At 44.7% G+C, this 24,096-nt stretch overlaps 1 protein-coding gene across 1 annotated transcript in view; it reads right to left on the reverse strand.

Annotated features, from left to right (window-relative positions):
* Positions 1–45: 45 nt before the first annotated feature.
* The window catches only part of LOC105064923 (ATP-binding cassette sub-family A member 17-like), a 109,337-nt gene continuing 85,286 nt past the window's right edge, over positions 46–24,096 (reverse strand). The window contains 11 exon segments of the mRNA XM_074346879.1: positions 46–166; positions 3,199–3,332; positions 3,803–3,876; positions 4,020–4,210; positions 4,491–4,661; positions 5,611–5,798; positions 14,033–14,227; positions 15,560–15,671; positions 16,354–16,513; positions 18,966–19,124; positions 23,411–23,630. Coding sequence (XP_074202980.1) covers positions 46–166; positions 3,199–3,332; positions 3,803–3,876; positions 4,020–4,210; positions 4,491–4,661; positions 5,611–5,798; positions 14,033–14,227; positions 15,560–15,671; positions 16,354–16,513; positions 18,966–19,124; positions 23,411–23,630 — 1,725 coding nt within the window.

The following is a 24,096-nucleotide window of genomic DNA, read 5'->3' on the forward strand; positions in this document are numbered from 1 at the left end:
CCTGGCGATGCGAGCCCACTGCGCGCAGTGGGTGTCAGTGAAGGTCTAAGCGCACCGGCTGCGCCTCGGGCCTCGGATCTCTCGGAAGGATGCGGCGCGGCGCGGCGCGGCGCGGCGCAGCCGGGACCCAGACGTGATCTTCTGCTTGGACGCAGGCGAGCCGAGCCTGCACCTGAGAGCAGCGTCACGCCCAGGCTGCCCCTGACCTTTCCAGCCGCACGCCCTGCTTTCCGCCCTTGCTTCAGGCGAGAAGACTCCTAGTTAGGTGGCGAACAGTGGAGCTACTATTGGCATAGATCGTAAGGCTGAAAGTGGAGTTCGGAGACCTGGGACTTCATGGACTCAGCCAGCACGTTTAACTCCTTCTTCCTTTGAAATGTGGCTCACCCTGGATCCCTCCTCCATCCCTGCCCCAGGGCAAGACGTCACCCTCTCACTGGCACTAGATATCCTCACCTGTTTGTCCCCTATATCTCCTGACACCTGGGAGTCCTTCCCAAAATAGACGTGCAAACCCGCGTACTTTACTGGATGCTGCAGCCACAGCTGAGCATTCCGTTCACTCAAGTATTAGGCAGTGCCCACGCAATCTATCTTTCAGGAACCAGCTCACATCCCACCTCTTTCATGAGACATTCTGACAAGAAAAACCATGCAATTTCCTGGGATAAGTGTTGATGGAGGAAGGTAGAGTGACTTTTCCTGGAGAAGTCAGGGAATCTGGGACAAGGCACTCCTCCTCCTCTCCCACAGCCTCAGTTAGTCCCTGTGCCTCCACCCTTTAAGCTCACTGAACCCCTTCAGGGTACTTGGTCTGTGCTCAGCAGCCAGGTACACATGGAGAAGTCATGGTGCCAAGGCTCCATGCAAGACTGGAACAGGAAACAGAGAAGTAAATGGATGATCACAATCACAACGTGCCATATGAGGCCCTAGAAGCTGGAGGTCGAGGAGGGGCAGGGTGATGCGCACAGGAAGAGTAGTGGATAGAGCAGAGCGAGCTTCGGGCGTGTTCCGCAGAGGCCCCATGTTCGACACCAGAGGACAGGAGGAATCCACCCAAACTTCTAAGGTTTTTCATCATCTTCACCCCACCTTTGTTTCCATTGGTTACTGTTTCTCGATTGGGTATTTTGTTGTCCTCCCCACCCTCCGCACCCTTTCCTTGTTACTGGTCTCCCCACACCAGGCAGAGGTGCACTCTTTCAGTGTTAGGATTTGGTGGCACTGTGAGGGGACTAAATCACCACTCTCACTCCCCTGTGATATTGCATCTTTGTGGAGTCCAAAACAGCACCTGTCATCACTCCAAGTCCCTCAGTTGTCTTCCATCTTGCTCCTATGTTCTTATCACGCGCTTTTATTTCTTCAGAGGTAGTTTTCTTATTTTTCAGAAATAGGTGTTTTTCTCCTGGCTATGCTACAGCCCTACCTTCCCTCACCCCCATCCACTGCCCTGGCAGGAAGAGCCCCTAGGACCCAGAGGGTGTGAGAAGAGCCTGTTTCCCACTGGGCTTTAGGAGGGTGAGAGAACTCACTGGAAAAGTCTAGATAGTTGCAAGCTCAGAAAAGTTCCTGGCTGGAATAAGATAGCAGCTGAAGGCCTAGGGGTGAATGAGAAAGAAACTTAAGGGTGGCAGGGTGCAGAGGAGGGAGTGAGGAAAAGTGAAGCAGGCTGGGAGACTGAGGGATCCCTGCACTTGGGGGAGAAAAGAAGAGGAGCCTTCAGAGGAGGCAGACAAGGAGCTTGGGAGGAACGAGGACTAGGGGCAGTGGCAAGAAGGGGGCAGGGGACACTGTGAAATGCCTCAGAGCAGTCACAGGGAAAAGGAATGGAGTGGGTGTGGCAGCCAGGGATGTGACAGTGCTATCATTCTGGTGATCGATGAGGGAAGGTAGGGAGTCAGGGCAAGGATGGTAGACACCATCGTCCCAGAGCATGGCTGAGCAGGGAGGGAGGGAACCACCTGCAAAGGAGGAGCCGAAGGGGCTTTTCAGAGGGGCCAGTGTGACCACGCTGGAGAGGGAAAGGCTATTTGACAGGGCACATCTCAGAGGAGAGCCCTCTTCACCAAGGCGCATAGCCACGTCCATCCGCACTCAAGCTGGATGGTTGAGCTCACGGCCTTAGCTCAGTGCTCCTCACAATGGAGCTGCATCAGAAGCACATGTTAACATAGGGTTTCACTGCAACACAGATTGCTGGGCCTCTGACCCCCAAATTTCTGATTCAACAGGTCTGGGGTGGGGCCCAAGAATCTGCATTTCTAACAAGTTTTAAGATGACGTGGATGCTTCTGGTCAAGAATTCCACTTTGAGAACTTCTGCCTGAGTTGAATCCTGGTTCTACCATCTGTTGACCATGGAAAGTTGCTGAATATCTCTAACTCTCAGCTTACTCTTCTGAGAAATGGGGATGATAATCATGTCCACATCATGGGTTGATGCAGGGTCACATAACAGGCTCACCTCTAACATTTACATGGGCCAGAGCAGAGAACAAATGGAGCCCCACAAATCCAAATACTTAAATACTGAAAAATTGTGACTTAGGTTAGCAAACTTGTCAGTCTCTTCTCTCCTCCGACCTTCAGAAGTATAGCATCACTACAATCATGGTCACCCCAAACCCACCGCCTTCATGCTCCTGACAGGACATGGCAGGTATTCCTCTGAGGCTGCTTCCACAGCCAGGTCTCAGTGAGGCCACAGGTCACTCAGATGAGACTCAAGGAGATCGTTTTCCACGGAAATGTACTTGGGTTCTCCACCAGGCCTCTAAGGTGAGTGGCCTCAATCTGACAGAGAGCCACACCCACCCCTCCACCCCCAAGCTCACTGGGTCTGTGAGTAACTCTACCTCTTGCAGCCCATGGCAAGCTGTGTGCACCTGGGCTAACCTGGCGCTGGGAACTCTTTATTATAGCAAGCCAGGCTTTGAAGGAAGTGGTGAGGGAGGCTTGGAGGAAGGTCAGGAGGCAGGCGGAGAGTGTGATGGAGAGGGAGGCTGGGAGGGAGGCCAGGTAGATCAGGAGGAAGGCCTGGAGGGAGGTGGAGTAGGAGGCCAGGAAGGAGCCTGGGAGGAAGGTTGGAAGAAAGGCTGGGAGGGAGATGGAGTGGGAAGTGGAAAGGGAGGTTGGGAGGGAGGCAGGAAGGGAGGTGGAGAGGGTAATGTGGGGCTTGCTGACTCTGCTTGCCCTTGTTTGCTTTCCCCTTGGGTGTAGGGCACAGGGCAGGTGAAGCTCAGGAAGATGTCTTCCAGAGAGATCTGGTTGACCGTGTAGTCTTCCAACATGTACTTCTTCTTAGCTTGCTTCATAATCCCAAACACCTGTGGGAAGGGAGAAGGCCACTGTGGACGAGGGGCACAGGGAAGGGGAGAGGAGGCAGCAGGGGATGGAAAGAGGGAGGGCCTTTGGGGTTGTGACAAAGCCCTCAAAGGTCCATCCCTCTCTAAGCTGCCCCTAGACCACCTCTCAAGAAGTGAGTCCCATGTAATTCAATTGTCTGGGATCTCAGGGAAAGGGACCCTGTCTGGGAATGGTGCCAGAAGGCCCCAGCTGGGCCCCTGGCTTGTTGTATGACTCTGGGCATATGGCATCCCCTCTCTGAGCCTGCTCCCCTCTCTGTGAGGGGGCAGAAGAAGCTGATCTCTAAAGTCCCTTCTGGCTCAAACACCTTATGTTCTATGAAATCCGTGTGAATGTTGCAGCAGCACGGAATGAGACTTTTACCCAAGAGAACACCAGAAAGCAGGTGACATCAGAGTGTGCTCCCTCTGATGCCCAGGTATGTGCTCACCTTCGCCCAGCTGAGATCATCGCTGGGCAGGTGGTAATGGACCATCCCTTGGTGCTCATCTTCCAGGATGCTGCCTTCACAAAGGAGAGACCATGTTCCTGTGAGGGCCAGACTGGAGGGGCACAGGAGGAGGGCCTGGACCCACGAACTTGTGGCCCTCATCCCAGGGGTCAGGGATGGACAGATGCATAGACACCCTCTTCACAGCGGCACACACCTGGGAAGTTCAGGTCCACGAATGCCTTGAACTCCTCTAGGGCCTCCTGCTGCCCATCACTCTGGATCTTGGCCCGTAGGGCATAGCCACTGCCAAACTTGCTCTTGAGGTGCTGGGGGCTGCCTAGGCACTTGAACTGACCCTGCACCATGATGGCCAGCCGGGTGCACAAGGCCTCACAGTCCTCCATGCTGGGGAGAGGGGGCAGAGGCCTGATAGCGCACTGGGGGATGCTGATGCCTGCCCTCCATGTCAAAAGATGTGCACATGGGAAAGTGTGGACACCCAGATCAGGCTGTTCCTGATTCCCATGCTCAGGGTATGGCTCACACAGCAGAGCCTAGGGATTCTTCTTATAGACTCTTCACCAGCTGCTGACAGGTCTTCTGTCCACCCAGCCCCTCCCAACCTACCCCTCCCACAAGCCCCTGTCCTGGCTCTTCCACTGACCTACACAGACTCTGGCTCTACCTGTGGGAGGTGATGACATTGGCCTTGACGGATTTGCGGGCCCTCACCACAGTGCCCCAGAGCAGGCGCCGGGCCACGGGGTCCATGCCAGTGGACGGCTCATCCAGGAAGATGACCGTAGGCTCTCCAAGCAGGGCGATGCCAGCACTCAGCTTCCACTTGTTGCCACCACTAGGGAAGAAGAGGAGAGTTTGGGTGAATGGCAATCATAAGTTTCCAATAGTGCAATCCTCCCTCCATACCCTTGGTGGGGGCTTTCGGTAACATGGCCCACCACCCTCCCCCAGGGTTGCACTGTGACTTGGCGGTCTACTCAGCATACAAACCATCCCCCTGGACACTTATTTCATCAGTCCAGGGTGAGCACGTGGTCCATAAATCTCCTCTGAGGGTTGCTATGGGTGATGGGGGTAAGGGCATAGGGTGATTTTAGTTAACTTTCTTTTAAACAAACACATAGCATTTACAATATACAAGGCAATGTTCTAAACTTTGCAAGTGTTAACTCATTTAATCTTCAAAAGATGCAAGGAAACAAGGAAACATTCTTGAAACTGAAGCCAACAGAGAGGGAAGAGACAAGGACTACATCATGTGACTTCCCAGTCCAGGGAGTGAGGAATCACTGCGAACCTCCAGGGGTGCTGTGCACAGCTCGGGGGAGTCCTGGGACTCTGGAGATCTAGTTTGAGTTGGGTTAGGATCACTGGCAACAAGACTGAGGACTCCCCCAGGCTTCTCAGCAGAACATCAACAGCTTAGATGCCTCACACACAGCAAGATAAGGTAATGTGTGCTTGAAATGCAAGCCTACCTAAAATTAGAAGCCCTTTGGGAGGTGGCAGGAAGTATAACAGCTGTGGTGCATCTGCCTATCAGCTGCCCAGGGCCAAGAGGAAGAACTGCTTTGGGGCAGCCCAGGTCCTTGACTGGTACTCATAGTGGGGTAGGGGAGGGGTTGGGGAAGAGGCTGCCTCCCCGAAAATCCATGCAGTGGCATGGACCCCACAACTACCCCAAGCACGGAGCTGATGGGCCTTGCCCTACACCCCAGCAATGAGAAGAGCCAGAGTGCATCGATTACTGAAGGGGGAAGGGCCGAGAGAACCGCAGGTCCCACCTGTAGGTCCTCACCAGGCTGACGGCATATGTGTACATGAGTAAGTCATCAAGAATTTGGTCCACGCAGGCACTGCTGTGGCGCTCAGGGATGCCCCGCAGCCGGGTGTACGTGACCAGCGTCTCCCGGCCCATCATGTGGTCCAGCAGGGCATCAAACTGGGGGCAGTAGCCAATCCACTGCCGCACCTGGGGTTGGAACACAGTCTGATGGGGAGTGGCATCAGAAGGTAAGGTGTGGACTGGGCAGGGGCCTGCTTCTGCTCTGTGCACACCCACATGTGCCAGGGGAACAGATGTGTGCCAGGGAGTGCATGGGCCAGCGATGACGTTAGGCAGCCTGGATGCAGCACTGGGTGGTGGCGTGAACACCCATTCTGGAGGCCGCATATGGGGTTGGAGCACTTACTTCCTGCCTCCTTGGCAGGAAGCCTCAGCGACCAGCACTTCTTTACCTCTCATCACCTTCTAGTGTCTGGTCAATAGAAGACATTTTATTTTTTTCCCCTTTAAGCATATTTTCTACTAGACATGTACCCATGAATAGATTTTCTTTGTAAGGCTGTTTGAATCTCTCACAGGGTGGTCAGGTGAGGGTGCACCTCCAGACTTTTGCATGGCTGTGTGCTCCCCGCAGAGGACCGATTATATTGTTTTTGCCAAACAGTATCATCCATTATCTACCATTCTGCGACATTCTTTTCAACTCAATGTTATGTTTTAAAGATCTTCCTTGGTCAGTAAATACAAACCCGCTCAAATTCAATTTAACTGCTACTTAGTCATCCAGGGAAAGTTTCTAGATTTGACTTGGCTTTATTAAAATTTCAAGCACATATGTGATATTTCCAAGTTTTTGCCATCTTGAACTTGCAGTGAGCCACCCTGATTTGTGCCCATATTCAAGTGCTCCCCTGGAGTCGATGATGAAAATAGTGTGATGCCATTTTTGAAAGATAACCAACGTTCTTCCTTCCCCTTTTTTCCTCCCCTATGAAGCAGCTGGACAGCTCTGTGCTCCACCATCTGGGAGTGGTGGGTGGGGAAGCTGTGATGGGATGCAAACCAGAAAACTACCTGGAGTGTCTGCTTCGGGAATAACGTTGGCAGGGTCATCACCTAGTTAAAGGCAGGGCTTTGGATTCCCAGAGTGGGGCCTCCTCCCCTGAAGACAGGTGTTGGTGGGGGGGAACTGCTGAGAAGAAAAACACAGAGGACTTGAATAAAGATGCTTCAAATATTTCACTATTAAATATGAAAATTTCTGACTGCTTTTATCAAGAGATTTTAACCTAATGTTTCTTCTATTTCTAGTTTGCTAAAAAAATTTTTATTGATGTATAGTTGATTTACAATATTAAATTATCTTCAGGTATACAACATAGTGATTCACTATTTTTATAGATTATGCTCCATTTATTAGAAAATAATGGTTATATTTCCCTGTGCTATACAGTATATGCTTGTTGCTTATTTATTTTGTACATAGTCATTTATATCTCTTAATCCCCTACCCCTATGTTGCCCCTCTCCACTTCCCTCTCCCCACTGGTAACCACAAGTTTGTTCTCTATATCTGTGAATCTGTTTCTGTTTTGTTATATACATTCATTTGTTTTATTTTTTAGATTCCACATCTAAGTGATAACATAAAGTATTTGTCTCTGTCTGACATATTTCACTAAGCATGATACCTTCTAGGTCCATCCACGTTGTTGCAAATGGCAGAATTTCATTCTTTTTTATGGCTAAGTAATATTCCACACTCTCTCTGTCTCTATCTATCTACCTACCTACCTACCTACCTACCTATCTAATGTCTTATTTATCCACTCATCTGTTGATGGACATTCAGGTTGCTTCCATATCTTGGCTATAGTAAATAATACTACTATGAACATAGGGGTGCATGTATCTTTTTGAATTAGTGCTTTAGTTTTCTTCAGATAAACACCCAGAAATGGAATGGCTGGATCATGTGGTAATTCTGTTTTTAGTTTGGGGAATCTCCATACTGTTTTCCATAGTGGTTCCACCAATTTACATTCCCACCAACAGTGTACTAGAGTTCCCTTTTCTCCACATCCTCACCAACATTTGTTATTTGTAGACTTTTTGATGATAGCCATTCTGACAGGTGTGAGGTGATAATCTTGTTGTGGCTTTGATTTGCATTTCTCTGATGATTGTGCATCTTCTCATTTGCCTGTTGGCCATCTGCATGTCTTCTGTGGAAAAATTTTTATTCAGTTATTCTGCCCATTTTCAAATTGAGTTGTTTGGGGTTTTTTGGACACTGAGTCATATGAGCTGTTTACACATGTTGGTATTAACCCCTTAGCAGTCATATCACTGGCAAATATTTTTCTCCCATTCAGTAGGTTGCCTTTACATTTTGTCAGTGGTTTCCTTTGCTGTGCAAATGGTCTGAAGTTTAATTAGGTCCCATTTGTTTATTTTTGCTTTTGTTTCCCTTGCTTTAGAAGATAGATCCAAAAAAGATAGTGCTATGATTTATGTCAAATAGTGACCTATGCTCTTTTCTAGGAGTTTTATGGTTTCTGGTCTTACTTTAGGTTTTTCATCCATTTTGAGGTTTTTGTTTTGTTTTGTTTTTTACAAAGGGAAATTTATTTCAAAAGCCTAAAGGAACATTTACTTTTGAACAAGGTGATAAACAGGTGCCTTGCAAAAGAAAAAAAAATCCATGACATGAAATTTTCTGTTCAAATTTTTGAAGCAAAAATAACCCAAGTTGTGCACTATTGCCTTAGGAAAGAGAAGGGGAACAGTGAGGTGGTAAAGGAAGGAACACAGTCAACTCAGTATCACATTTTAAGTTTATTTTTTAACATGGTGTGAGAAAATGTTCCAATTTCATTCTTTTACATGCAGCTGTCCAGTTTTCACAGGACCTTATTTAAGAGACTGCTTTTCCCCCACTGTATATTCTTGCTTCCTTTGTCATAGATTAGCTGACCATAAGTGCATGGGTTTATTTCTGGGATTTCTATTCTGTTCCTTTGACCTATGTGTCTGTTTTTGTGCCAGTGCTATGCCGTTTTGATTACTACAGCTTCACAGTATAGTCTGAAGTCAGAGAATGTGACACGTCCAGCTTTGTTCTTTTTTCTCAAGATAGTTTGATAAAATATTTTTTTAAATGATGAGTGGGTACTGAGTTTTTATCAAATGCTTTTTCAGCTTCTATTGATAAATATTTTTCTCCTTTCATCTATCAAGGTAGTGATTTATATTGATGGATTTTCTACCATTGAACTTTACTTACATTTCTGGAATAAATATAATGATTATAATTTTTATTCTTTTAATATACTGCTGAATTTGTATTGTTAATAGCTTATTTAGGGTATGTATGTTCCTACGTGAAATTGGCCTGTGGCTCATTTCAGACACTATCCTTGTCTGGCTTTTCAGTTATGATTGGGTAGTACCTCATCTTGTCTCCTATGCTTCTGAAGGGGTTGTATAAGAAGGAAATATCTGTTTGGTGGAGGTTGGTAGACTTGCCCATTAATTCCTTTTAGCCTAGACTCTTTTAAGAAGGGTACATCTTTTACCATTATTTCAATTTTACCTCTAGTTTTGGTCTATATAGGCTTTCTATTTCTTAAACCAATTTTGGGATAGAAGTCTTGAAAATGTTATAATTTGATTTAAAGAAAATAAAGAAATGTGATGTTTCTTGCACACTTGAGTCTGGAGTAAGCCTGTTGCCATGGTGGCTCATCTGGTGTGGCTAAGGAGCACTGGTCAGAGCATCATGGTGGCATCATGGACTAATGACAACCCCACAGTGGAGCTGAATGACTCTGAGGCAGTGACTCTGACAGGAGTACATATGGACTCTCAGAAGTCACTGTTGATTTTTGATAAGAAGGTATTTTAGGAAACGCAGAAGAATGCTTAAAAATACTTGAACAGATAAAGGGTGGTGAGCAGAAGGCTCACAAAGGAAGAGAGCAAGGATGCAGCTTTGTTAGATTTTGCTAATGAGATTAAGTCATGTGAGATTTCTAGGAGAAAATGGAGAAGTAGAGGAGCAGGTCTAACTATATTTAAATTCTATATTTCCAACTATGAATTTTCACAAACTGCCGGGAAGTGATGTGCAAATCCAGTTTCAGAAAGACTGAAATCCAATTTCTTGCCAGTCAGGCAGGATGAGGGCCTTGTAGCAGATGCCGCTTGACTTTAAATACTACAAAGAAATGTAACAATGCTTATCATTTGAGTTTATGGGGTAGGTTCACATTTCCTTCTCTGTGAGCTTCAGTAAATGTCTGTTGGATGGATGATTGAAGACAGGACAGAGGGAGGGTCTGCCCATGACCATCTCCCTCGCCCTGTCTTGTCTTTAATTCCTTTGTTTGTTTATTTGTTCATTCCTTCCTTCTCTTTTATAACAGCTTATTGAGATATAATTCTCATACCATACAATTCACCCAGTTACCACAATCACCCATCAAATGTGTACACCTTCAGTGGTTTCTTAGCATATTCACAGTGATGGCCCATGATCACAATCAATTGTAGAATGTTTCATCACTCCCCACCAAAGAAACCTCATAACCATATCCAAATCCCCACTTCCCCCAATACTTCCAGCTCCTGGCAACCACTAGTCTACTTATGTCAATAGATTTGCCTGTTCTGGATATTTCATATAAACAGAATCATACAAAATGTGGCCTTTTGTGTCTGGCTTCTTTCATTTAGCATCATGTATTTATGGTCCATTCATATTGTCACGTGTGTCAGTGCTTCATTCCTTTTTATGGTTGAATAGTATTCTGTTGTATGAATAGATTACATTTTGTTTAGTCTTTCATCTGTTGCTGGACATTCAGGTTGTTTCCACCTTTTGGCTATTGTGAAAAATGCTGCTATGAACATTCATGTACAAATTTTTGCGTGAGTGTGGATTTTCAGTTCTCTTGGGTGTATACCTAGGTGTGAAATTGCTGGGTCATATGGTAATACCATTTTGAATATCCTCTCTAATAATCTTAATCTTTAAATTGGGGTCTTTAGTCCATTCATATATAATGTAATTACTGATTTACTTGGATTTTAATCTACCATCTTTTTTTTTTTAAATTTGAAGGGGGAGATAATTAGGTTTATTTATTTATTTATGTTTAGAGGAGGTACTGGAGATTGAACCCAGGACCTTGTGCATACTAGGCATGTGCTCTAGCACTTGAGCTATAGCCTCTCCCCTTAAATCTACCACCTTATTAAGGCTATCTATTTGTCCCATAAGTTCTATGTTCCTTTTTCTCTCTCACTTCTTGTCTTCTGTCACATTGATTTTTTTTTTTCCATTTTTCTGTTGTCTCCCTCTATTGGCTTAAAAGGTATATACATCCCCACTCCCACCTCCAACTCTTTTGGTTTTTCTGTTAGAGACTGAAACATGCATCCTTGATTTAGCAACATACAGTTATTACCTGGAACTTACACTTTCTTCATGAGTGAGGTGAGGACCTTAAAATACTCAACTTCATTTACCCTCTCCTGACTTACAACCATTACTGTCCTGTATTTTAATTTTATATGAATTTTCAACATCACAAGACTTTATTATTATAGCTTCGTTTAGTCACAACTCTCACATTGACATTTTCTGTTGCTCTTCACCTTTTTTTGTACCTCTGAGCTTTTCCATCAGGGGTCATTTTCTTTCTGCCCCAAAACCACCCTCTATTATTTATTTTTGTGCACATCTGCTGGTAATAAATTCTCTCAGTTTTTGCTTATCTGAACATGTGCTTTTTATATCTTATTTTTGCAGTATAGTTTTACTGGATACATTATCGTCATATCACTTATGATATGCTGTTCTGTTATCTTTTGGCCTCTTTTATTTCTGTTCAAAAGTCAGCTGCCAGTCTAACTGCTGCTCCTTTGGAGGTGGGTCCTTTTAAGGTTTTCTTTTTGTGTTTATTTTTCAGAAGTTTTTACTGTAATATTCCTAGGAATTTATTTCTTTCAATTTATCCTGCCTAGGGTTAATAGGGCTTTATTTATTTATAATTTGATGTTTTTCATAAATTTTGTAAAGTTACGGTCATTCATTTTTCAATTATTGCTTTGCCTCATATCTGTATCCTGTCCTTTTGTGACTTCAATTATACAGAATATTAAATCTTCTCACTGTATCCAATGAGTTATATATTGTTACATGACAAGTTAGTCCACAACTTAGCTGTAATTTATTGTTTTATGGTTTCTGTGGGTCACATCAGCAATCCGGGAGCAGCTTAACTTGGTGGCTCTGTCCAGGGTCTCTCATGAGGTCACTCTTAACCTCTCAGCTGGGCCTGAAGTCATTTGAAGGCTGGAGGATCTGCTCTCAAGCTCACGCACATAGTTGCTGGCAGGCTTCAGGTACTCATTGACTGTTCCTTACCACACACCCCCACCTTCTGTCACATTGACTATTTTCTTTAATAATCCACAGGGCTGCCTGTGTGTCTTCATGACATGTCCGTTACCTTCCCCCAGAGTGAGTGATGTGAGGGGGAGAGTGTACCCAAAACAGAAGCTGCAGTGTCTTTTATAACCCAATCTCAGGAGTGACATACCATCTCTTCTACAGTATTCTGTCAGTCACACAGACCAGCCCTGGTACAATATGGGATGCAACTGCTCCAGGGTGTGATTATCAGGAGGGGATTCCTAGGGGCTGTCTTGATGGTATACCACAATGTCTTTTACTTTCTTTCATATATTTTCTACCCTTTTGACTCTTGATGCTTCATTCTAAATTATTTTTGGGGGGGGGGAGTTGTCTTTTATGTACATGTTTCTGGTTATTTTTTATTGTGTACCAAAATTACATTTGCAAATTATTCGTATAAATCATTTGAGGCCATCTTCCACCAGACTTCTGTTTACATTTGCTTCTGCCAGGTGCCTGGGAACACTGGTGGTTTAGGGTCACACCACTTCCATTTCAGGGACTGATAAGAGTCCAAGCTGTTTTGCAATCCTTGCATGAGCTTGTCTAAGTATAGCTCAAACCTACACCTGGGATGCAATCCTTTAGAGTTACCTAATTTGCCATTACCAAAAGACTTGCCTGTGATTTTTTAAATAATATAAAATTTGAAATTAATAGTAAATATTTCATGGCCATGAGAGACTTAAACTTTGTTTTGCTCATGGACATTAAAGCTGGTTTGATAAACTTCTTGGCACTAGCATGGTTCATGCTGTGAACAGTGCAACTTTGATTATGCCTCTGTAGTTTGGTCTCTTCATACGCCTATCATTGAATCCACTGTATACTGACCACCACGTCCGTTATTACACTTACCTCATGGCATGGCAACAGCTTGTTCACATGATCATGAGTTCTTGGCAAGTAAGAATCATTGGGCCTAGCATGACTATTGGCATATACTAGGCATTCAAAAATTATTTCATTGATTGGTGCCAAAAATTGAAGTACACTCCAAGAAGAAGGTCAGGTTTGAGGGATACATAATAAGTTTGAGTTTAACATGGGAGATGTCTGAGTACGGCTGTCTAGAAGGCATGTATATGCAGGTCTGAAACACAGGGCTGGGGTTGGGCTGAGGATGTGGCTACTTGGAAGACATCAACAAACAGAAGATAATGGGAGTCAGAGTAACAGCTGAGATCAGGTGGGGACAGTGTGTGCAGAATGGGGAAGACAGTGGGCTGATGTTGCAGCCTGAGGAACACCACAGCCTCGTGGGCTAGATGAGGAAGACCTACCAAAGGAGTCTAGGAAAGACGTGCTAGTGATGGAGAAGAGCCAGAACAGAGGGGAGTTGTAGAAATAAACAGAGGAGGGCTCGAATTTGAAGGAGAGAAAGGTCTACATCATGAAATGCTGCAGAGATGGCAAGGAAGATAAGACTGAAAGTTAGGAGTGGCCTCAACTCAGGTGAGTGCCATGAACAGCGCCAGGGAGAACAGATTCCAGGCCTATTTGGGAGGGAGCATCCATGGACTATGGATGCCAACTAGCTGTTTTGGGTGATGCCTTGTACAGCAGTAGGTGTGTGCCCCTCACTCCCCCAGGAAGCACAGAGGGAGGAAGAGGTTGGGGGTGTATGGAGATAGCTAATGGTTTTTGGGGTCCATTGGGTTTCAGGTGCCTTGCGTTTCAGGGACATTCCAGAGGCAATGTTGAGTAAGCAGCTCAATATATGATCTGGAGCGCAGGGAAGAGGTCTAGTATGGAGCTATGGATTTGGGAGGCACAGAAAAATCTGATACCTGGAATTTTCAAAGGTCAATTTCATTCCAATTGCCATGCCCCAACCCTGTGTAACACCCCTAGGTGTATTTCAGTGTCCCCCTCTTCCTGAAACACACACACCTTCCCCAGGTTCGTGCCTCCCTTGTAACAGGTCACACCTTACCTTCCCCAAGTGAGAGCGGATGCTGAGGCCCTTGACAAAGGCGTCCCCAGAGGTGATAGGCTCTTCCCCAGTCAGCATTTTGAAAATGGAAGCTTTCCCAGCTCCACTGAGGCCAAGAAGGCCAAAGCATTCCTCTGCTTGAACAGTGAAGGATATCTTGTCCACAGCCAATGGGGACACCTTGTTGGCATAGACCTGAGATACCCAAGACAGAAGACACACAGTAAGGAGGCCTGGAGTCAGCAGTCTGGAGCTACCTTGTGCCTGCCACACACCAGCTCTGGGACAGGTTGAGCCAACCTCAGGGCCTAGGGGCGCGGGGTACCCAGGCTTGACTTTGCCTTCTCCTCCTGGCTGCTGCTCCCAGCAGGGCTGGGGAGGTTTCTCTCCTCCCATCCCTGCAAACTGAGAGCCTGGTTCTCTAAGATAAGCCTCTTTCCTTCTGTCCTTGAAGCAAAGAAAACCTCGGGTTAGATGTTGCCTGAGTTGTTGTTGTTTTTAACCACTAGTAGCTAGAGGGAAACTACTCTCTCTCCATGTGTGTATTTGTGGATCTATATAAAGTTCCCAGATATCTCTGAATACAGTTCCCTCTGGGACTCTCAGGGAGACTAACCAGACTTGGTTTGAGGTTTTGGAACCTAGTCCCCTACTTTGGCTCCTCCACAAACTGTCTTCTAGATCTAGGAGAGAGTCAACTATATTCAACCATCAAGGCTTCTTGGGGTTTGTGGCTTTGGTGCGCCTTCCTTCCCAGGCCTTCCTGTCTGACAGGGTGCCCCAGAAGAGACAATGGGGGAGGCTGAGGTGATAACTTCAGTCTCTGGGCTCACAAATGGTTCATTCACAGAGGAATGATGTGATTCATTCACAGAGGAAATTACAGAGGATTCATTCACAAACTCTCCAAGTCTGTCTCCACCAAAACTCATCCGAATCCTTTGTCAGTACAGTAGTCCCCTCTCATCTACAGGGCATATGGTCAAAGACCCCCAGTGGGTGCCTGAAACCGCAGACTGCACCAGACCCTACATATACTATGTTTTTTTCCCAATATGTACACTCCTATGAGAAAGTTTAATTTATAAATTAGGCACAGTAAGAGAATATCCGAATTGCCAGCATCACTACTTTTGGGCTTTGGGGTCTTATTAAATAAAATAAGGATTACTAGAACACAAGCACTGTGATACTGCAATGGTTGATCGGATAACTGAGCTGACAATTAAGTGACTAAAGGATGGATAAGCTGGACAAAGGGACGGAGTAGAACAGCTTATGATTTCATCACATTCAGAACAGCACAGAATTTAAAACTTATGAATTCATATTTCTGGAATTTTCCATTTAATATTTTTGGATCACAGCTGGCTGCAGGTAACAAACCTCAGACAGCGAACCTGCTGATAGGGGGTACTACTATAGTCCAAGCCAGTGGGTGGCTCCTGGAGACCTTGATGGCTGGTTCCTTATGCAAAGGGCCCCCAAGAGTAATGGTCTTTGCTTTTTAAGCCATGTCAGACTTACCTTAGACACTTTTTTAAGGACCAGTGGGTTTTTCTTATGCAAGTTTTCCAAATGAGTTTTGATCATTTCCGCCTCCTCTTCCACAACTTGGTCTCCAGGCATGGACACTGCCCTGTGCCAAACTACTTGGTTTCCCAAGACAAGGATGGTAGGTGTTAGTGGTTTCACGAGGGCAGGAGGTAGAGATTGAGGGGACCACAGGGACTGGGTCCTCCCTGGGAAGGTGTCCCAGCTGCGCTCAGTTCCCACAAGCACACCACCACCCTTTCTCAGGGGCAGCCACGGTCAAGACTGAACACATGTTGACATGACGGTGATATGGTGGACAAGGAAACTTGACGTGGCATTGGCTCTTACGGTAAAAGACTTGAACCCTGGAGATGTCAAGATAGAACAAATCCCACTTTCTACAGAATTTCCTTGGTTGGCAGCAGGGCACTTCAACTCTGGAATATATTCAAGCCGAGAGCTGACAGAACCGATCTTTCTCCTATCTGGCTCCTGAATGACTGAGGGAAAGAGATGTCCCAAGGTGACTAGTTTTAGGAAATCCAGGGCCTTGTTTCTACTTGGCTGGCCAAGGTCAATTGGGCCAAAGCCAAGACTCTTCCTCCTTCACCCATCAGGCCCCTGGGGGTCCAGGGGATGGCCGTCACCTCTCTACCCTGAGGGTGGATTAAATGGTGTCCAGGCTCCATCAGATGCTGAGAATCAAGGCCACACAGACTGGAGGAAGGAAGCCATGGAGGAGTCCCTTGACCTGTCCTTAGAGACTTAAACTTTGACCCACTTACCAGTCAGAAAACCTGGCTTTCAGTTTCGACAAGACATTGGTTTCAATGAGGAAAAGCAGGATGAGGTACACAGGTCCTGAGATGCCAAGGGCTGTCAGATACTTCCCTATCCCCAGAGACTCCCATGCATAGATGTTCTTTTGGACCACATATCGTTCTGCTAAAATGGGGTGAACAGATGTTATCAAGCTTTAGGTGATTTTCCAAGCCTTTCCTCACCTTTTACATATAGCAGGTAAGTTCCTATTATAACAAATACCATTTAAAAGAAGCATTATTTTCATCAATGCTATTACCACATTCCAGCAGATGGGAAACATAATATTCCATTTTCCTGGCTAAAACCAATGTTCTGCAAAAATAATGCAGTAAAGTAAAATAATTCTCCCTGTCCATATGACAGTTATTTGAAATGCAAAATATTTATACATTTCGTTCTTCTATTAACCATTAATCACCCTGCAACTTCAACTGATCACTCGTGTAAAAACACCCAGCAGCCTGTGTTCTCATCTTTTTAATCTGATTTGCCTTAAAATTTTCTTTTAAACACATGTATTTCAAAATTATACAATAAATACATACTCACTGGAAAAAAGAGACATGTATGAGGCAGAAAGTCAAGGTACATCTTCTCTCCCCAAAACTATTGTTACAATTCTGTATATAATCCTGTTATACTTTCTAGATACAATCTTTAAAAATACAAGAGGAATGATACTATGCATTATCTTCTCCAATTCGTTTGCTTCATTTACTAATATATAACAGACATTGGCCATATCAGGACTTACAGATCAAAATAATACAGAACTCTGACAAAGGTAAATACAGGGACAATTCTAACAGCTAGTATTGTTGTACTTTTGGTTTGTAATCCCACTTTTTGTTTTTCATATGATTTAAGAAACTAATGCATAAAAAACTATTCTTCATCTATATTTCTGGACACACAATACCTAAAGAGGTATTGTGATATCAATAACTGAGAGGGAGTGGGGATGGGGCTGTGTAGGAGCAGTTCTTATATGTTACTGAAGTTAAGCTGGTATAAATTCAAATTAGAATGTTATAACTTTAGGATGATAAATGTAATTCCCATGGTAACCACAAAGAAAATAGCTATGGGACATACCCAAAAGGAAACGAGGAAGGAATTAAAACATTTCATACAGAGTATTCAAACCACAGAGACAGAGAGTGGGGTGGTCGCTGGGGCTCGGGCAGAGAGATGGGGAGTTAGTGCTTCATGGGCTCAGGGTTTCAGTTTTATAAGATGAAAGCAGTTCTGGGAAAGATGGTTGGGATGGTTGCACAACAGTGTGAATGTACTTAATGCTCCTGAGCTGTACAATTAAAATGGTTAAAATGATAAACTATATATATATATATTTTACCACAATTTAAGAAAATAACTAATTTTAAAAGGTGTTGGAAAGGATGTGGACAAATTGGAAGCCTCATGCATTGCTGGTAAAATGTAAAATGGTGCAGCCATGGGGGAGAATAGTTTGGTGGTTCTTCAAAAAGCTAAACAGAGTCATCATACGATGCAGCAAATACACTCCTAGGTATACACCCAAGAGAACCAAAAACATGTTCACACAAAAACTTGTACATGAATGCTCATAGCAGCATTATTCATAAGAGCCAAAATGTAGAAACAATCCAAATGCCCATCTACTGATGAATGGATAAACAAATTGTAGCCTATCCCTACAACGGAATATTATTCAGCCATAAAAAGGAATGAAGTACTGATGCACACCATAACCTGGATGAACCTAGAAAATATTATTGTAAGTAAAAGAAGCTAGATACAAAAGGTCACATAGTGATGTTTCCATCCATATACATGAAATGTCCAGAACAGGAAAATCCACACAGAAAGTAGATTTTTGGTTGTTGGGGACTTGGGGGAAAAGGGAATGGGGAATGACCATTAACAGATAGAAATACTACTCAGCCATTAAAAAAAAATGCCATTTGCAGCAACATGGATGGACCTGGACAATGTCATTCTAAGTGAAATAAGCCAGAAAGAGAAAGAAAAATACCATATGATATCACTTATATGTGGAATCTAAAAAAAAAAAAAAAAAAGACAAACTTATTTACAAAACAGAAACAGACTCACAGACACAGAAAACAAACTTACGGTTACCCGGGAGGGAAGAGGGTGGGAAGGGATAAATTGGGAGTTTGAGATTTGCAGGTACTAACTACTATATATAAAATTGATAAACAGCAAGTTTATACTGTATAGCACAGGGAACTATATTCAATATCTTATAGTAACTTATGGTTAAAAAGAATATGAAAATGAATATATGTATGTTCATGTATGACTGAGTTATTGTGCTGTACACCAGAAACTGACACAACATTGTAAACTGACTATACTTCAATAAAAACGTATTTAAAGAAAGCCAGATACAGTATTTCTTTTTTCTGGTGACAAAAATGCTCTAGAATTAGATAGTGGTGACAGTTGCACAACATTGCGAATACACCAAAACCCAATGAATTGCATACTTTAAAAGGGCAAATTTTACATGAATGATATCTCAATTTTTAAAATGTAATTAACAAATTCCACTTGCAATACTCACGAACTTCATTGCACTCAGTCTGGTTCAGGCTCTTGGCATTGCAAAACTTCTGTAGTTCAAAGCTGTAATATAAGTTGGAGAAAGCCATCCCCAGGCAGTGGCCTGGAAGCAGTAGGAATGTGTGATCCAAGGAATCTGATACCGTTGTGTAGTCCAGTTCTGTGAGGGAAAAAGAAAAGATGGACTCTTTTTTCGGGAAGAAAAGGGCACATCCCCTAGCATCTCTCTGAACCCACCGTGCTGGTTTTTCCTATATAGAGGACCCGTTATCTGTATCTACTGCTGTATCTATCACTGCCTGTCACATTCTCAGGCCCCAATATCAGAAATCAGGTTCTCCCTGACTCCCAGTGTTCCCTCTTCCTCTTCAGCCCCCAAGCCATAAGTATTTTTCTTTTGCAACGCTTCTCAAATCTGTCAATTTACTCTTAATCCAATTGTTCATGTAGATGAATTGGAAGCAGGTTGGTGTGTTTGGGAAAACCAGCAAGAGCGTGTGTGCAGTATAGGATGCACATGTGGAAGCGGTGAATTTGAAGGCTGGAGGTTTACAGATGAGTTGGGGCCAGACAGGAGGGTCTGGTGGACTAGCTTCAGAGTTATATGAGTGTCATCTTATAAGTGGATAAGAACACAGTCCCTGCCTGGACAGTTTGTGGAGACAAAGCCATCATTATTTGCAGATGCTATACATTATCATGTCCCTGGAAAAGCCACAAGAATCTATCAGAGTACTTTAAGAAATAAAATACAGGTCAGTAAATTGGCTAGTCATAAAATAAATATACAGAAACGGGGGCCTTTTAGAGGTTAGAGAAGCCAATTTTTAAGTTCATGTTGTACTGAAAAGTGAAGAAATGCCAGGCAGGGTTATAAAATAAACTGTGGTACATTTAAAATATTTTACAGGTTTATTTCTAACAAATAAACACGATCGTTCTACGAAATAAATATGCTACACATAAGCTAATTAATTTGTAAGAGAATTATTTCACAGTATGCTGCATGGGGAGTGGTCCAGTAATGGGACCATGTCTACAGTTCATAATGCAACTGAGCCACTGTGATGTATGATGAATTGAACTAGGATATGAGGTCTCCCAACCAACATTTTTTGGGCCAGAATTCCGAAACTGAGTTGCAGAGCCAGGGTCTACCCATGGGGCTTGAAGCGCAGTTTAGGGCACTACTCAGAGGCTGTGGTGGTCTACAGTATCACTGAGGCCTGAGGGTCATGGTGCTGGTGACCAGACATTAGGTGCATCCTAGGAGACCGTAGCTCAGTAGGACACCTGCACAGGTGGCACACATGGCACTGAAAGAGGGGCACACTGGGGCACGTCCTCCTAGTTTTCCCTCTTTAGAATTCTAAATGTGGAAATCTAGCCTGGAGGCTGAGGTGGAGGGGCGAGGGGGAAACTATCAAAGCATTAGCACTGCAGATCCCGTGTGGAGTAGAAAGACTGAACCGCAAAATGAGGCTCATGAGCCCAGCCTAGGCATTAAGTCAGCCGCGTCTCTGCCCAGACCTACCCCTGCCCAGCAATGATCCTGGGCCCCTAAAAGAGGAGTGGTTGAAATCTGAGAGGGGACAACCCCCGTGGCCCAAGCTCACCCTAACCAGAATCAGACAAAATGTTCACCAATAGTACGTCTAATCAAAGGAACAGATATTTACAGCTCTTGCTTAGTTTCCTTCCTTCTCTCTAGATTCTATTCCACAGTTGGTTGAAGACTGAGGAGAGGTCACAAACCATCACTATGCAGCCCTCCAGTTGAACAGGCTTTTCTTTGCCACACTCCTGGGCTGGATTCACTCTTTTCTGGATCTCATACCTTCTTTATTGCTTTACTTTTTCATTTTGCTGGCCTATATCCTTAATTAAGTTTCCAAGAAAGTGACCTGGTGGGTAAAATTTCCATTTGCCCATCTGAAATTGTCTTTGTTCTGTCCCTCCACCTGACTGACAACTGAACTGAATGTAGAACTAGTTATCTTCTAACTAGTTTAGTGGTGTGGGTCTTTTTTCATTCAGTGTTGGACATCTGATGGATCCCTTCAGTCTTGAGGTTGGTTTTTTCAACTCTGGGAAATTTTCTTGCTTTATTTCTTCGCTAACTCCCTCTACTTCATTTCCTTTGTTTTCTCTTTCTGGCATGCTTATCAATTGAATACGGTAGCATCTCCTGGACTTGCTCTTACGTTACTTACCTTTTCTCTCCATTTCTCTATTTCTTTTATCTTTTTGCTCTACTTTCCAGGAGGTTAATTGCTTTCATTTTCCAACCCATCTGCTAAATTTTTATTTTGGCAATCAGCCCTTTCTTGTTCTCAAAGTTCTCCTCTTCATGGAATTTTGTTGTTTGATAGATGAAACCCTTTCCAGAATCTTTGTTTTGCTTGGTTTCATTTCCTGTATTTTTCTACTCCTGCTAGCTTTGTGTATGGAGGTATGGGGCAGGCCACATTTTAGGGCAACCAGGCAGGGGACTCTTTTGGAAGCAGGTTTGATTCATCAAGAGGAGGGATCTCTGACTGCTTCCGGGTGGGAAGTGGGAACAGAGACAGCTGGGATGGAACAGACTGTTTCTAGCCCAGCCTTCCCTCCCTTTCTCTGAGGTCTCAAGCTTTTCCAGGATTATGTCACTAAATTAGGTCCTTGCTCAGCCATTTCCTCTCTGAATGTACTTTAGCTGCCTCTTCATTGTAAATTCATAATTTTTATTTCTTTGCTATCATTTTAGTGGGGTCTTAGGAAAAAGAGAGTGCAGAATTAGCTTTCATAACTCTGTCTACTGTGGTGACAGCATTCTAATGAGGCCCCTAGGGCGTGTGTACAGGGCCCAAGGTCCAGTCTGTAATGGTTTTCTTTCTCAGGAAGTAGGGATGGGGCCCAAGAAGGCACTGGCATCCTTTTCCCCAGACCAGGTGGAGCTTCTTGCCATGTCCCATCCTTGCTCCCCAGTGACTCACCCGATTTCCACTTAGTGTTCAAGCTGGAAGATGCCTCCTGCTACGCAGAGGAAGGGCCTTGGTCCTTGTTATTGCAGCACAGGAAAGAAGAGAAGGAACAGCATGAAGCAATCTAAGAAGAAATGAATCCTAGGTAAGCCAAAGGATCCAGAGAGAATGTCCAGAGAGTAAAGTGCTAGCTTGGTCATCAGTTATCTTCTCAAAAAGCTGCGCTCCCATCAGGGCCCTCAGTGTCCTTGGACTTTCAGGTGCTTGTCCCTCTGGAGTGGGTTGGGTGGCAGAGGAGAGTAGGAAAGAAGGAAGACTTTCCCCGGAGATGAGGGTAGCATTTCTCAGAATGATCCCCTGGACCATCTGTGTCGGAATCACACGGGCTATGTCTTTAAGTGCTGATGCATCAGTCTCGGGGACACGCTGCACCTGAGAACTGCTGGGTTCAGACTCCCTCAGGACAGTCCTCTGTGAGTCCCCATTCCTTTGCCTGCAGTGCATTTTCTGTTCTATTTCAATCATAAAGTCAAAACACTGTCACTTTTCTGATCCTCTCGGATGAAAGTAATTCTGAAATTCCACAGGTGGTATGAATGAGAACTAGAAAAGGCACCACAGACTCTGAGACCAGTGAAATACATTCCGAATAGATAAGAATACATACATGTAATGTCCTGTAAGAGACAACGACTCCTAAGGTGACAGCAGAGGAAGCTGTCAACGTAGTTTTAAACAAAACAAAACACCCAACGAAACCCAAAAGTCAATTTAAAGGAGGTGGTCACATGAAAGTAAATGAACAAGAGCATTACAGAGGTAAAGCATGCTCAAGTGCATCCAGCCCTGACCCAGAGAGAGATGGCAGCACAGACAGGAAGGCATCAGTTTTAAACACGTGGTGTGAACGATGGCTCACTCCGCAGCTTCTTTTACTCCAATTACAAGTCACCAAGCAGCCTTCGTCCAACCCTGGCTTATTATTAGCTTCTTTTAAACTGAGGAATAAGTTATTTCAGTGAAATGCATGATCATAAGTAGATAGTTTTTTGAATTTTGCTAATATTTATGCCTAAGTAAGCAACACCTTGTTCAAGATACCGAATGTTTGCATCACTGCAGAAAGTGCCCTAAGGCCTCTATTTAGTGGAGCCCTTCCCCCGGCTCTGAGGCAAGTGCTTCCTGGCTCAGAGTGTGCCTCTTCCGCACAGCACCATGTTTTGACATCTGTCCTCACTGCTGCATGCGGTGAATGTCTGTTCCCTTTACGGTGCTGAGCATACTCCACTGATGAATATAACTGCTGTATGTCTCTGTCCTCTCGGAGATGCATATCTGGGACGTGGATGGTTTGTGGCTCTACCGACAACAGCCGCCGAGAAAAGCCTCACACAGGCCCCGGGCAGACACACGCTTTCATGGGTACAACTTCTGTGCTGCTGGGGGGAGGGTTACAGCTGCGTGATGTGTGGATGGTCCTCACCTTTTTCACTTGTGACTGAGACGAGGACAAGGGGGCTGATGCTCAAGAAGGTGAGCGTGATGGTGAGCTTAACATAGGCGCTGCCCGAGTTGTCAAAGCAGAAGCTAGTCAAGTAGATGAAGGGGATGATAGCCCAGCCATAGAGCATTAGCATCAAGAAAACAGCCAGGATGTTTTCCTCATGTGTAAAAGCCTCTTCATTGTAGTACAAAAACACCACCTTAGGAAAGGGGGGTAGAATTTGCAAAAGTGTCACTGAGAGTCAATCCTAAGCATTTTAGAGAAAGAAAACGATAATCTCAGTTTTAAAAGTAAGGTAAATAAGGTGTTAGAAGTACTCCACAGGCAACTCCCTTCACTGACTAGTGCCAATAGTGCAGCAACAGCTGGCTCTGCCCCTGGAAATCAGCGTGGTGAGATCAAGGCCTCAGAGACGTTTACAAAACACAGAAGCAGAACAAAGGAGGACGTGATCCACTCTGCATAAATGATCAGGGAACCTCAAGCTGCACACCTCAGTCACCACCAAACACTTGCACCCCTCAGTGCCCTGGTGAGCTATTCCTGGACTATAAACACATGTCCCCAAGGCACTGTCTTTAGCTAGCTTGGGGCATCAGTTCTGGGAAAGCCATAAATTAGAGACCCTAGAGCAGGCCCCTCTGCTCCTAAGGATGCTGGGACCT

This window comes from Camelus bactrianus, chromosome 18 (assembly GCF_048773025.1).
Source record: "Camelus bactrianus isolate YW-2024 breed Bactrian camel chromosome 18, ASM4877302v1, whole genome shotgun sequence".
NCBI lineage: Eukaryota > Metazoa > Chordata > Mammalia > Artiodactyla > Camelidae > Camelus > Camelus bactrianus.